We start from the raw sequence: 16,252 nt of genomic DNA on the forward strand, positions 1-16,252 counted from the left end.
TTTACACATTACGCAACATTTCTGCAATAGAATCAATAATAGCCAAATTTCATAAAGTATGGTTACCTAATAGGGGGGTGACATATTGAAAACAAAAAAAAAAAATGTTAGATGCACTGGAAGAGTCCTCGACACACCTCCCATACCCACTGGATAAAGGATGCCCTATCCTTTGTGAAATTAGAGAAAATTTAACAACACTTCTTAGAACTTGTCAGGTGCCTTAGCTGGATACTGTCCCCATTGGCTGAGCGACCCCGTGTACTACACCACATCCTGCACCTCCTGCCCGAGCCCTATTTTCCTCATGCTAGTAGCACACAGTATCTCTAGTATCTCTGTTATTGTCTCCAAAATTGTCTTGTATATTAGATGTATTTTTATGTTCTGTTTTTGTTTTTTGGTCCTTTTTGGTTTTTCTTGTGGTTGTAATGTTGATATTACCCTCTTGTCTTAGTATCATTACTACCTCTGCCAATGTTTAACTCATTCTACAGAATGTTTTCATTTATTTCATTTATTCAGTCATACATGCAAGGGTTTATGTATTGTATTGTTGTTGGTGGTTGAAAATTCCACAAATAAATCATATCCACAAATATATATATATATATATATATATATATATATATATATATATATATATATACACGCACACACACACGACTGGAAGGGACATTTGCAGTGTCACAACCCCTCCTTGTCTCTTAAGTGGAAATGTCGGTGTTGATATAACCATGGCGACCACTAACGAAAACTGTTGAAAAATACAGAGGAGGCCCATATTGATTTAATGCCTAAACGAAACTAAGAATCAGTGATGGAAGTATTCTGAATAAACATTTGTTGGTTTGGAAACTATTTATACTATACATTTAGCCCATTTAGCTGAAGTCTGACTGCATACAATTCTGATTTGTGCTGTTACCTCCGTAGATACTACATCTTAAATTCTCAAGTTATTTTGACAAGATAATTTGTCTAAGTTTAATAATGTTTAATGAGAGAATGTTTTACATAAGTCTCTGGCATAGCACCCCACCTCTCACATCCCCTTAACATAAGATGGTCTTTCACTGACATAAATAAAGTGCAAATCACAATGTAAAGAATTAAGTTTGCTTATTAGGTAATCAATCTAACAATACAGTATAGTGAAGAAGTTACATTACCATGTTAAATATTGCAATTTCACTGCTTTGACATTTGCTTTTTCGCCTGTGAAACAAGGCTTTTTATCCTTTGGATCGGGAATGCGTTATGATTCCACATTCACTCATCGCACTGTTCCCCACTGCTAATGAAGTCTCAGCAGTTGACCAAATCTTAGTTGAGTAACTGGTACTCACTTTTACCTCAGTACAAAAAATAATCTATTCAGCAATATACTTTATTTTGTCATAATAAAAGTAAACAATTCATCTTTTCTTTTCTTCATTTATAAAGACATATGTTGTATATGATTGTCTGGCAGTAATTGTGTATTGCATATTGATTCACCTGTATCTCAGTAACATTGTTATAAACACACTGACGGTACTGTACTGTGAGTTACCATCAAATTCTGACTCCTGGTACTTTCAAAAATACAACGATCTCATCAAACCACTGCAGATATTGATATTCCTTTCTTTTATGTCATGAGGCCAAAATTTTTTTATATATATTCACCCTTTAAATTTAATATACAGTAAATTCAGTACAAATATAAAACAGTATATACAAAGCATCTATGACTACCTTGTGCTCAGCAGTGCGAATGCGTTTCCTATCTGGCTGGAAGTCGTCATCTTTCTCACGGGCAGAACTGAGGGAAGACTGGAACTTCTCAGACAGACGAGAGGCTATAGACTGTTTCTTGGGCTGCGGCTCCTCTGGCAACGGCACTGAAACACATCATGTCTACACTTAGCTCTGAGGACAGAATATACAATTTGAAACAGGCAATAGATCTATTCGACAATGCAAAGACAATGGCGCAGGTATAAAATAATTTCCAAAATATATATAGAAAATATATTAAAATAACATTTTAAGCACTGAAGTCCTGCTAACTTGCTCCTGCAAAATTGGCTCATTGTTAATGGTAAATGGACTGCATTTATATAGCACCTTTCTAGTCTTCCAACCACTCAAAGCACTTTACACTACATGTCAACATTCACCCCATTCATACACATTCATTCACTGATGGCAGAGGCTGCCATGCAAGGGTGAAGAAACTAATGCTCATTCACACACACTCACACACCGATGGCACAGCCTTCGGGAGCAATTTGGGGTTCAGTATCTTGCCCAAGGACACTTCGAAATGTGGGCTGGAGGAAACTGGGGATCGAACCGCCGATCTTCTGATTAGTGGACGACCCACTCTACCACAGCTGCCCCGATTGTTATACTAAGTTGTCTGAAGCAAATGTAACATGTAATTACAAATGGGTGACTTGCTGTGTGCTGGTGTAATGTTTCATTGGTTGACTGAATGATTCACCAAACTTGATACCACTGCACTGACTCAACGTTTATGCCAAGGTTGGGACTATGGAAGAAACTCCAGCTACAGTGCACTAAGGTGTCCTTCTCTGAAAAAAAAAAAAAAAAAAGCATGTAACATTAGTTGTATTTTCTTTTTCTCCAAACACCTGCTTTGACAAAGTTGTCAGTACATTGACTGTTCACGAAAAGACAAAAACTGAAAAAATTAAAGAGAAAGCAAAGACATGGTGAACTAAACTGACAAAATTGTGATAACGTACTTTAGTTTGTCTGGTATTCAATTCACCGGATTGGCCAAAACACAGGCGTTGATTAGTTCAATCTGTTTATAATACTTTCTCAATTTCCAGAAAATTAACTATATTTCTTGTATATCATTATTGCAATATAAAAAATAAAATACATTGTGATATAAAGTTATATCCCTACTCACCAACACTTAAAGCTGAACATTTAATTGTGTTTATCATTTTACACATAACTGGATGTATATCCACCAAAACATTCTTTTTTGCAACAAATGGACAACTACTGTAATTTTAGTGGTACGATACTGCAGTAATTCCCAGCCAGGGGTACTTGTATGACAGGGGGTACTTCTGCGGTGGCCAGGGGGTAAGTAAGATTGTGGAGTAGATCAAATAATTTGGGGCGAAAAACAGAAATTGCAATTTGATTAAAATATATACATTACCGCTCAAAAGTTTGGAGTCGCCTGTTATATTGACGTTTTTCTTCTTTCCTTCAGTAGTGGCTATTTTAACGTCGATAAAAACAGTATAATTATACCTACTATTTCTATTCTGAAGTCTTAAGAATAGCTTTGCTAAAGCAACATGCCTGTTATATTGTGCACTTGACAGAATTCAGTTGTAAAAAATAAGTCCAAACTTCAGTTATTTACTTTTAACGTTAACGTTAGCTGCGGCTGCTGCAGGGGACTTGGCTTTCAGACTTTCAGACAAACATGGCACCCTCTTCAGCTTTTAGATGTATTTTGTGTTTGAGCAGGTGTTTCCTCAGGTTAGACGTGTTGCCCTGGCCAGATTATGCAGTGAGTGTTTTGAACAGTTTAATCACACTTGCGACCGCTGGGGTTTTTTTGTTTTGTTTTGTTTTTTTACACAGAGATCCCACAATACTGCTGTAAGGAGAGCCGTCATTACACCTGCTTTGCTTTTTACGCTGAACCAAACGACGGCATAATGCTGCCCCAGTGTGTGATTTAGATAGCAGAAAGTACCCCCTCAATGTAGGCGGAGCTGATCGTCATAGCGACGCTATTCCAGCAGCTAAGAAACAACACACAGGTTTTAACGTGAAATGGTACTCGGTAGTACAGACGTAATTCAGCCGGTACCCTTAAAAGTACCGAGTTCGGTACCCAACCCTAACGACTAAGAGCAGACAAAAACCCAACACTGGGGAGTCCAACTCACCTCACTCAGAGCTAGGTCTATGTGGATGCCAAAATAAAAGAATCACAATAGAAAACAGTGTTACATTAATACACACAGCCTATAGATAACATCCCCAGGGCTTTTTCACGTTTTTTTGTTTATTTGTTCCACTGAATCAGCGTGGATGTAACTAGGATTCTTTTAACCCTGAACAGAAAGAAGATCCACAAATTGATCAAACTTAAAAGGGACAAGTTGACCCCAAAATCAAAACTTTACTTACCTGTAGTGCTATTTATCCATCTAGATTATTTTGGTGTGAGTTGCCGAGTTTTGGAGATATCGGCCGTAGAGATGTCTGCCTTTTTTAATATAGTAATATAATTCTTATTTGATACCGTAAGTACCTTTATTTACAAGTACATTTTGTGCAGATCCGGTAAAATAAACACAAAAAAATCCATGTCTCTCTATCGGAATTGACCAACTACCAATGTGCTACGGGAAGACTGGTTCAGGCAAAAAGAACAGTTATACTTGTTTCAAATGTTACCACAGATAAAAGGAAGGATTGAAAGATGCTTACTATGTTCAGGTGCTGGAGGCGGCGGCTGTGCAGTCTCTTTGCAGGGTGACCCAGTGAGGTCCACAAAAGCAGGTTCGGCTGCTGCTGTAGCTGTGGTCCTGCTGGTTTTGCTGTGGCACATACACTGACAGGGGCTGGTGACATCTGACTTCTTATACTCTCCACAGTTTTTATCTGACTGGCTCTTGTCATCCACAAGGCTTCCTCCTTCTTGCAGTTTAGCTGTCATCACACATTGAAATACAGATATAACTATCAGTGACTTTGACTCTCAGTCGGTACATGGAATAGGCCACATCGACAAAATCAGAAGATATTTACAAACAAGAAAATAGTGAGAAAGTTGTATTGTGTTTGTATTTGTAATGTGGATACAACAGAACATAGATACATTTACATACAGCAAACATAAATACATTACAGAATACATAGTGTGTTATTGGAATTAAGAGCTTTTTCCATCTCAGTGTCCTGTATCTGCGGCCAGATGGGAGTAGAGTGAAAAGTGGGTTGACGGGGTGTCCAGGGTCATGGTCTATGGTGAGTGCCATGCGAGTGATGGCTGTTACTGAGATCTGAGAGGTTGGGGGTTGGGAGACCAATGATTTTGGAAGCAGTGTGTGTAGTATGTGACAGCTTGTTCTTGTTGGAGACAGACAGCATGGTGAGAAAACAGGGGGAGGGTCAGTGACAAATAAGGGTTTGTCAAGATGAGCAATTCAAAAACCTTTTAAAAACTTGTTTTAAAAGCATGCATCAGGTTTTGTTAAAATGTACATTTTGTATTTATTATGTATGTTTCATGTAATTTTAAATGACATTTGAACCTTTTTTTACAATAGGTAAGACTGAATGCGCCTGGGGTGTGACCACAAAAGAATGAGAAATATTAAATATTTCATCTACCTAGAGTGTATGTAAGTGTACTCATAAAAATAATTACTTCATTTTAAAATATCACATGAAAATAGATTTTATTAGGATTATATCTAAATTTTAATTTTTAAGTTTTAATTAGTTATGTGTTTTTACAATATTGTGCAGGACATATGCTGAAAATACCCGTTTTCTAAATAATCTTTGACAAATGATGTAAAAAAAAAAAAAAAAAAAAAAAAACATATACTGATATAAAGGATAACATTTTATTCCACATTAATTTTCCTGTATATTATATTTTTTATGAAAAATACTGGTTACACCAATTGACACAAACCAGTTACACCACCTGACCATGTTGCTTCTACAGTCAAAGGCCAATGTTTGATGAAGAAATTGACATTGAAAATCAAGCATGACAGTCAACAAGGTCAACAAGCTGAAACTAAACTGAAATTGTATTTCAATGTAGAAAAAACATCTGACAACAGGAACCTTTCATGTCTTTTGGCAAGGTAATTGACCCTTGAGCAGGATCAGCGTTCACTCGTGCTCTGTGAAGTGCCACTTTTTCCCTGTGTGAAAGTGGCATCGATTGGGGGGGGGGGCTCTATTATATTGTATTAAAGGCAGATTAAGTAGGATTTGTCAGTTGCTGTTTGTAAACAAACAATTCTAAGTTGGCCCCTCCTCTCCGCCTCAGAGCGAGAGAGAGAGAGCAGAGAACGAATGAAGAGAGGGAGCGGTGTCAGCAGGGAATCAGATAACGAAGTAGTGAATCAGATGAATAAAACTTTATTTTCTGATTGTTTCACAGTGGTTACGTTCGTTGATTGAGAACAGGTGTGGCAGTAATCAGGCCTGGGTGTGGCTAGAGAAATTGAACTCTCTGTGATAAACCACTGTTATGTTTTAACAGGTGGGGCAATCACTTTTTCACACAGGGCCATGTAGGTTTGGATTTTGTTTTCCCTTAATAATAACAACCTTCATATAAAAACTGCATTTTGTGTTTACTTGTGTTATCTTTGACTAATGTTTAAATTTGTGTGATGATCTGAAACATTTAAGTGTGACAAACATGCAAAAAAATAAGAAATCAGGAAGGGGGCAAACACTGTATGTGTATGATTTCTTAGCTCTGAGGCCAGGTAGGCATATTAATCGACTAATTGTTTCACCACTAATGTAATTTTAATGGTAATATTTGTAAGTACAACCTCAACAACAGCCTGATCAAACTGTCCAGCATGTTTAAAAAGAAACCTACAATGTCACCTTGATTCCAATTTCTGAGCCTAATTGAATTAGATTAAAGAGAGAAAACATTTTGACTAAAAGTTAACTAAAGTATAATGACTTTTCATCAATTAAAACTAGACCAAAACTATGAAGGATAAAAATGACTAAAATGTGGCTAAAACTAATAAGCATTTTTGTCTAAAGACTAGAGACTAAATCTAAAATAGCTGCAAAAATGAACACTGACACAGAGAGCAGAGAAGAGAGACGGAGACAGCGATTTAATCTGCTCGCTACGTTTTTACAGAGTCCCGACCTCACAGGCTGCACGCTGTTATTGGCTTGGGGCTACACACCACTGCCCAAAGGTTGACGCCCATAAACGTCCCAAACACAGCAACTAATAAACTTAGAAAATAAAGGCAGAGGGCAGCGTCTCTGCTGATACAGACACGCCACACACTTTTACTGGGTCATAAGTGATGATTGAGATGGATTATTTTTTTATGAGTCTATACTTTGGTTTTTAGGAAAATCCTACTTATTCTGCCTTTAGCTATGAAATAGCAGAAATTTAATAAATTGTATTTTACAGATGTAAATTTTAATCCTTGAGTAACATTCCTGCTATCACTGAATTATTGGAGTTTTAGGTCTTTTAAAGCTGCTGTTCATGTTCAATAGTAGGTGTCACTGTTCACCCACTTCATTCTGCTGCATTGTGAATTTAATTGTTTCACCACTAATGTAATTTTAATGGTAATATTTGTAAGTACAACCTCAACAACAGCCTGATCAAACTGTCCAGCATGTTTAAAAAGAAACCTACAATGTCACCTTGATTCCAATTTCTGAGCCTAATTGAATTAGCTTAAAGAGAGAAAACATTTTGACTAAAAGTTAACTAAAGTATAATGACTTTTCATCAATTAAAACTAGACCAAAACTATGAAGGATAAAAATGACTAAAATGTGGCTAAAACTAATAAGCATTTTTGTCTAAAGACTAGAGACTAAATCTAAAATAGCTGCAAAAATGAACACTGACACAGAGAGCAGAGAAGAGAGCAGCGATTTAATCTGCTCGCCACGTTTTTACAGAGTCCCGACCTCACAGGCTGCACGCTGTTATTGGCTTGGGGCTACACACCACTGCCCAAAGGTTGACGCCCATAAACGTCCCAAACACAGCAACTAATAAACTTAGAAAATAAAGGCAGAGGGCAGCGTCTCTGCTGATACAGACACGCCACACACTTTTACTGGGTCATAAGTGATGATTGAGATGGATTATTTTTTTATGAGTCTATACTTTGGTTTTTAGGAAAATCCTACTTATTCTGCCTTTAGCTATGAAATAGCAGAAATTTAATAAATTGTATTTTACAGATGTAAATTTTAATCCTTGAGTAACATTCCTGCTATCACTGAATTATTGGAGTTTTAGGTCTTTTAAAGCTGCTGTTCATGTTCAATAGTAGGTGTCACTGTTCACCCACTTCATTCTGCTGCATTGTGAATTTACGTACATTTATTACACTATATATTGCAAGTGATGAAAATTGTAAGTGAAAAGAATACAAATATGCTTTAAAATAACATTTCAAAAACACCAAGGTCGTGCAACATAATTATCCTAGCCTTGCAGAGCTTTAATAATAAAGCTGTGGATAAATCACCACTTTTTCAAAAAATACTGAACACTTGAAAATAGTTCCACATTGTAAGTTAGTTCATATTACATCTTTAATCAGCATCATAAACTACTAATATTTCACAAAATTGGCCTCTGACAAAGGCTTGTAGTATGGGTCAAATTGGTTACACCATTGGTTTGAATATTTCAAACATAATTTTTAAATACTCATTTTTATAATTATGATGAATTATCAATGTTTTCCTGGAGTCATACCATTTAACCTAAGCATACCTGGCCATACCTTAGTAATGTCAAATTATATTTTAAAGAGAGTTATTAACCCTGGCATGCAGCAGTTATGGTCATCAGGGGTCCTTCTCTGTGATATCATTTCTTGTTACATGGTCTTTTTGTGCAGTATTAACAAAATTGCTCCTTGAATGTAAGTTCTTTGGTTACACTACGTTAAATTGTTCTAATTTAAGATTATGCCAAACTAGTTGATACGGTGTTTCATCAAGAATTTCACCTTTTTAAGCCACATTTTTGCCATTATACTCCAAATATTCACTCAAAATTGATTAAAACCAGAAATTTTAGACTAGGTCTTCAAAAAAATATGTATGCAAGTAATCTGTAAGTTTATATTCAAATTTAAATCCTCTTAAATTTAACTACACCACATGGATATAAAAATTAAAAATGACATCACATCATTGACCCAGGAGCAGTGGAGTATTATGGATGTAACTGATTTTGTAAAGCAGTAACGGAAGCTGGGGGGCAACAGAGCTGCTTTGAGTTTGCGGATGGCGGAGAGTCTTTGCTGTCAGTGTTTGTGGATGTCAGTGGTGTGTGTGTCAAAGCTGAGTTTATTGTCCAGTGTGATTGCAAGGTGTTTGAAGCTGTAAACCTGCTACATACACTATGGCCCATTAATGTTGTGTGTTATATATTTTTAGTCTGTTGTTTTCTATGATTATTTTAACTTAAAGTGTCTTTGAGTACCCTGAAAAGCGCTCTATAAATAAAATTTATTATAATTACTATTATTATTATTATTGAGTGCGAGTATGGCAGTGTTGTCAGAATACTTAAAGTATGTGGTGATGGGAGATGGGCTAGTGCAGTCAGTGTACAGGGTGTAGAGGAAGGGCCTGGGGACACAGCCTTGTGGGGCGCCGGTGCTCGTTGTGATAGGTGGAGACGTTGCAGTGCCGACCCTTACAGTCTGTGATCTGTCAATAAGGAAGTTGTGTATCCAGTGGATGAGATGTGGGGTGACGTTGAGGTGCTGGAGCTTCTTTATCATCTGATGATGCTGGATCATGTTGAATGCGGAACTGAAGTCGATCAAGAGGATTCTGATGAAGTTGCCCAGTGATTCTAGGCGTTGTAGTAGCAGGGGATGGACGAGACATGCTACAGCATCCTCAGTTCCCCTCTTGGTCTTGTAGGTGAACTGGTGATGGTACAGTTGTAGACGGACAGCTAGCATGATGGTGTTCAGCACCAGCTTTTCCAGGCACTTCATGATTGGCAGCTAAACCTCTCCCCGTGCTTGCGTGGGTTTCCTCAGGTTTCCCACACCATCGAAAACATGTATGTTAGGTTAATTCTCCTGCCCCCCGGGCGCTGCACAGTGGCTGCCCACTGGTGGATGGGTTAAACAACTAGACATCGTACTGTGTATGATTGTGTATGTGATAATAAACTTGATTTGATTATTGAGGTAACTGCAACTAGCCAATAGTGATTGGGTCCTTAGGGGCGGGATTTCTTTGGCACTGGTATGATAGTGGATGTTTTCCAGAGGGTGGGAACTGTTGGGGTCCTGTAAGATTCGCATAAGAGTGAGTGGAGAACAGGAGAGAGCTCCACTGCACAGGCCTTTAGCACCCTTGCCAGGAAGTCCTGGGGCCTTGCCTGGTTTGCAGTAGCTCAGCTGTCGCCTTACATCCTTCTGCGTGAAGGGTGCAGGGTGTGGTGATTCTGGGACAGGTAGGGCTCTCAGGAGGTCTTCACACTCAATAGCAGAGTTATGGCTGTCAAAACGGGCATAGAAAGTGCTCAAGCAGTGTCCGATATTAACTTTTTGACTCATCAGCCAAGCATATTTTTACCGGCCAAAATTATATATTTTTTAAAAATCTTTTTGTGTCACATATACATTTGTTTCAGTACGTTTCATTGAGATAAGAAGGTATTATGTTGAATACAAACTTAAAGAAGAGGCCAGAGCAAAATTTTAAACAAAATTATTTTAATATATTGATCAAAAGTTAATCAGTTCAAGCCTGAATACAACTCAAGAAGTGTTGATCTCCAAATTCTACTAAAGTATTTGCTATTAAATGAACTTAAGGATCAAACATAAAAGTAATGGGTCAAACACAGGACTTTCACACAGCAGACCGGGTTCATTTCCTGTATGAAACCAATAGTCAGTGCTAATTGTTTTAAGGAAGTATTTCTTTTAACCCAAACCATGATCTTTCCTAAACTTAACCAAATAGCTTTTGGGCCTAAACCTAACCAAACTGTGACAGTTACCTGAAATGTTTCTCAGCAAGCTTTATTTTGAAAGTCTAACTGGACCGCAGAATGAGAACGTGTTGAAAACGTCACACTGCCACGGTGGCCCAGTGTGTGTATTACACACTTTGGCGTGATACCGGGTTGCAGAGGCAGACCAGCCTCTTTCACCACAAGTGACAGTCAAGTATCTGATGTCCCTTACAATAAACAGTGCCGCGAATCTAGGAGTGTGCGAGGCGGTCAGTTTCACGGCACTGTTTAGATGCGAGTAAAAACACATGGTAGTGTCTGTGTGTGTGTGTGTGTGTCAAACTCCGACACAGACAGCAGAGCACAGAAGCAGCGCGCCTGTAAATGACACCAAAACGCAGTAAAGATTCTCAGCATAGTTTGTTATTACATGACTATTTTGGTACAAACATTTACCCGCCAGTGTGGCGGCTAGCCTTCCGAGATTTACTCGCCTAACAGAAAATCTACTGCCATTTGGTGCGGACTCTGTGCTCAAGTCTTTAGCAAAGGTGTCCGGTCAGTTATTGTGGAGAGGGTGGGTCATCGGTGACACCCAGTGAGGGTCTTTACTGCTTTTCTGGTGTTCATGTTGCTAAATTCCTGTTCAAGTTTATCTTTATATCTGAGGTTTTATTTTAATGTCATTTTTGACGCTAATGGATTTGAGGGAAAGTTGCCTTAAAACTGTATTTGATGTAGGGGGATATAGATATTGCAAAAATATATCATCTAGCTTAAGTTTATATTTAGTAATTTATGAAAATCTCAATGAAAAATTAACATGCAAAAGTGAAAACTAGGAATGCCCCGATCAAGTTTTTTTTTTTTTTTTTTTTGCCGCCGATAACAATTGCCAATGAGCCATATAATTTTAGAGAAACGCAACGAGATGTCACGCTGCAGTGGCCAATCCAGGGATCAGATCAGTCAAACTGCTGCACAGTCAGCCTGAAATATCACTGAAAGCAGGCGCTATCCAGGCGGAGTTCAAGGACCAAACTCTGATACTCTCCCAGTCCCTGGCTTGATTTATTTCCTGTACCCAGCTTCGACGGCTGTGTCTGGCTTTCAGTCGATGCTGACAAACAGCGATACCGAGAAGCTTCCTTTGGTTTGTGTTTGTTTGTTTGACAGAGAGCGAGACAGCAGTGGTCAAGCGACCTATAGACTGAATATGGAGAGGGAACGCCAGGAGTGAGAAAGCCGGTGAATCAGAGAAATAAAACGTTTTCTGATTGTTTTACAGCGGTTACGTTCTAAAGCACAAATAAACACACCTGCACCACTACCAGAAACATCTCAAATGCACAGTAGGGCGCAGATTCTAGAGGTCATCTTAGTTCTGATAGTAAGTTGGTTAAATTGCCTTAATATCGGCGTAGGAAACACCAATCGTGGATCATCCTTTCAATCAGTATAGGATCCAATCGCCATATGGCACAAGCCTATGGCCGATACCCATCGTTTTTTGTTTTGTTATAGCAGCTGGTATTGCAGTATGATAGGTCAGTTTGACTACTTTGTGTGTATTGGGAACTCCACCAGGTGGAAGTGTAACCTAGGCGCACCTGTGCACCTGACCAGTGAAGTAGGTGGGACTGCACTACACACACACACATGCACGAGTGTCTGACCACAGGTGTGTAGTACTAATTTGCCTTCAGGCTTTCCGCCAGAAATGATTTCATTAGCAAGGTTTTTTTCGAAGCGCTGAGCATACAAGTACAGGCCCCCCCACCCCATTCTTATACCCATTTTCCATTTCCCATTAATAGGGTTGGGTACCATTCACATTTGAACTGATACCAGTAATTCGGTACCAGTACCCAAAGGTACCTTTTTTTCCGTACTTTACTCTCTATGTACAAAAATGTAATTTCAGTTATAAAAAATAAGTCCAAACTTCAGTTATTTACTTTAACATTTTGCCTCGCTTGAAGTTTAGTCATCCATGGAGGGTAAGTTAACGTTAGCTGCGGCTGCTGCAGGGGACTTGGCTTTCAGACTTTCAGACAAACATGGTACCCTCTTCAGCTTTTAGATGTATTTTGTGTTTGAGCAGGTGTTTCCTCAGGTTAGACGTGTTGCCCTGGCCAGATTATGCAGTGAGTGTTTTGAACAGTTTAATCACACTTGCGACCGCTGGGGGTTTTTTGTTTTGTTTTTTTACACAGAGATCCCACAATACTGCTGTAAGGAGAGCCGTCATTACACCTGCTTTGCTTTTTACGCTGAACCAAACAACGACGGCATAATGCTGCCCCAGTGTGTGATTTAGATAGCAGAAAGTACCCCCTCAATGTAGGCGAAGCTGATCGTCATAGCGACGCTATTCCAGCAGCTAAGAAACAACACACGGGAGCTTTACTTTGGTCTTGAGAAGCTGGAGCGTTTAGTCTGACAAACTGTAACCTACGCTGTACATTTACTGCCAGACTGCCAGCTTCACTGCTCCCCTTTTCTCTGCACCGCTGCATTGAGCGTCACTCTGTGCCGCTCAGCTACACACTCACTACGCACACACTTGTGTCCCTGTGACTTAAACAAGCAGCAGGGGTGACGTAGTCTCGCTCTCTCTCTATATACTTTACTCTCTCACCCAGATGCACTCTCAGGTACCGCAATTTGGCACCGATTGTGTAACGTGAATTAGTACTCGGTAGTACCGACGTAATTCGGTCGGTTCCCTTACAAAGTGCTGAGTTCAGTACGCAACCCTACTTATTAGACAGAAAAATACAACCGTACACCTTCTGAATTCAAATTTCTCTCTTTCATCTAACTAAGACCAGCTTAACTGCCTTGTTAACGTTAACGCAATAAAAGACACTTCATTCAAACTTGACAGAGACAACATAAAACTTAACAAAATCACCTTGGTTAGTCTTTCCACTGTTCCAAACCTCAACGAGTCTGGTTTGGTCAAAAAAAAAAAAAAAAAAAAAAAAACCTTGACCTTAGATGTGAAAATATTCTGGCTCGACATGCTGCTTCCTCACTGCCTCTCTCTGCCGTTGCTGGCCTGTTTGTGCTACTGGGTTAGCTCGTTGAACGAGTCTGTCACTGAGCAGCAGCTCTCACTCGTTCTTCGGAGGCAAACCATTAAATTAGCAACAATAACTGTTTTCAACGTGGAAAAATGGATAAAGACATCTCATTTATTTTTCACTTGCCCGATCAGACAACTGCACAATTCCACTTGCCCGAACACAGAGTTTAGTTGCCCTGGGCAAGCGTTAATGTCGAGCCCTGAGCCTTAGATTATAATGCACAAGTTGTGTGAGAGTTTTTAAACAGATGTTTGGATATAGTTTTGCTATTTTAAAAACGGGAGCGCCATCAACTTCAACAAGTCTGGATAGCGTGTTTTGGATTCATTCTACATTCACGTGGAGGCATTGGCATGCGGGGAAAAACCATCTTCAGGAATCCAAGGCAACACGGGGTGAGTAACTGATTTACAGATCTTTTTGGAGTGAAGTGCTCCTTTAGGTTAGTTAGCATGCAACAATGACACCAACTCAGCTGAGAATTGGCTCAAGTTTTTTGTGTCATTGATCAGTTTTCGCGATCGGCGACTAGAAAGCATTAATCCCAATGTCCCAATTGCATATTTTTACTGAATATCGGCCGATAACGACCACAGCCGATCGATCTGGGCATCCCTAGTGAAAATATCCAAGTGACACTGCCTGTGTAAGACAGATTTCTGCTCCAATTAATCTATACACCAGAGCTTTTTCATGTTGTTTGAGGATACCAGTAGGCCTACATGTTTTCTGTTTTGTTGGTTGCAGTCAGAGCAGACTTACCCATCTGAGCCTGCTGCCAGCCCAGAGCCGAGCAGAGCAAGGCCAAGCTCTTTCCACTTCCTGTGGGACTCTCCAGCAAACAGTGCTGCCCATAGTTCAGCCCTCGTACGATCTGCAGACAAGGTACAGACACATTTACACTGCCTCTGCAGTTACCTTCTATGTAATGTCTCTGTTTGGAACAAAACAGTTTGATTAACCTATAACACTAAATGACAAATCATATAGTATTGCACAATTTCAGGTGCTAGTGGTTTTGTTTCATTCTGAGGGTATTTGTACCTTTTCCATGCACCAATTAAGCAACATCGTGTGTATACCAATTAACAATCAGATAGACATATCCACCTACAGTATATAGTTTATATGTATTTCTGGTCATACAGTTTGTGAACACATAACTTGCAGTTTGACTGAGGTTCTACAGGCTGCATCATTCTGTGCCATCTGTGCACCGGGACCCGAGTACCTCATTTCGTTCCCTTTCATGTATAACATGTTTTGGAATGACAGTAAAATATCCTTATCCTTATCCATTACACAGATACATGATTTAAGACCTACAGTGGCATTAATAGGCCACCTGGAAGGAAGGATGGATGGAAAACATGAGTATTCACTGGTTTATTTATGGTTAAAATGACAAGTAATGGGCCTTTTAACAAATACACTGTACAAGATGGCTAAAACATCACCAAAGCTGACACAATTGTGTCCCATAACTACCGTATGTAAATGTCTCCCTTACTCTATAATTCTATTTCAGCTTTACAAATGTCTTATCTCATTATTACTTGTGTGACAACCCAATAATCCCCCATAAATTATTATAGGACCACATGCTATGCAAGTCCACTTAACTGGTTAGTTTGAAGTGGTGAAGTTGTTACTCACTGAATTCATCATGGCCAGCTGGGATGGGTAAGCCTTACAGGGGAAGTGGATCTTCACCCCTCCAATGGTGTACTCCATTGAGGATGCAGCCACACGTAACCAACACACTTTTAAGAATTTGCCAACAAATTAACAAACGTTACTTTACACTTTTTTGTGTCTGTAAGTCTGAAGTTGTCGCCTACCTGAGACCTGAGAGACAGTCACTTGTTACGTTAGCTATTACTGAGTGCCTAGCAAGAGCAAATGCTAATGCTAAGTTTTCCACGGTTACTTAGATTCACCACTGTATCCATAACCTACGGTTAAACTGGTAACACTGGTCAGACTGTAACGTTAAAAGAAACTACTTTGGTAAACACAAGCTGTTTAAGTTCACTTTACTCTCCCCATAATGCTTCCCGCGCTCAAAAATCACAATTGAGCACTTGACAGGAAGCTAGATATATTACACATTATGGCTTCCTACAATTGCTTTCAAAATAAAATCCTTATTGTGAAACGTCACAGAACGCGTTGGAAGTAAAAGCACACTTTGCTGTATTTCCTTTCTAAAATCCTTTGGCGCAATATAGCCTTCACCCTGCAACTTTTCACTGGGTACGTAATGTTACCAATACTTGGGACAAGCCTTTTACTTCAAATGTTAGTGTGGCTTGCACTGGTTGCAACTTAACGTTGACCAAAAACACAACGGAACTTACGTTAGTAAACATCCGCATGGGTCCAGGGCGGTCCAGGCCATCTAAGGACC

At 39.2% G+C, this 16,252-nt stretch overlaps 1 protein-coding gene across 6 annotated transcripts in view; it reads right to left on the reverse strand.

The window, feature by feature from the left end:
- The window catches only part of brip1 (BRCA1 interacting helicase 1), a 130,629-nt gene extending 114,575 nt beyond the window's left edge, over window positions 1-16,054 (reverse strand). For 2 of the 6 annotated variants that reach the window (XM_044201831.1, XM_044201833.1), the window contains exons 1-4: window positions 15,499-16,053; window positions 14,605-14,716; window positions 4,483-4,704; window positions 1,741-1,886 (exon numbers count right to left, since the gene is read on the reverse strand). In XM_044201831.1, coding sequence (XP_044057766.1) covers window positions 1,741-1,886; window positions 4,483-4,704; window positions 14,605-14,716; window positions 15,499-15,576 — 558 coding nt within the window. In that variant the 5' untranslated portion in view covers window positions 15,577-16,053. Of the gene's footprint in view, window positions 1-1,740; window positions 1,887-4,482; window positions 4,705-14,604; window positions 14,717-15,498 lie in introns of all 6 variants that reach the window. The other 4 variants (XM_044201832.1, XM_044201836.1, XM_044201835.1 and 1 more) reach the window with 4 other exon arrangements.
- Window positions 16,055-16,252: the final 198 nt, after the last annotated feature.

Source organism: Siniperca chuatsi, linkage group LG7, assembly GCF_020085105.1.
Source record: "Siniperca chuatsi isolate FFG_IHB_CAS linkage group LG7, ASM2008510v1, whole genome shotgun sequence".
NCBI classification, from domain to species: Eukaryota; Metazoa; Chordata; class Actinopteri; order Centrarchiformes; family Sinipercidae; genus Siniperca; species Siniperca chuatsi.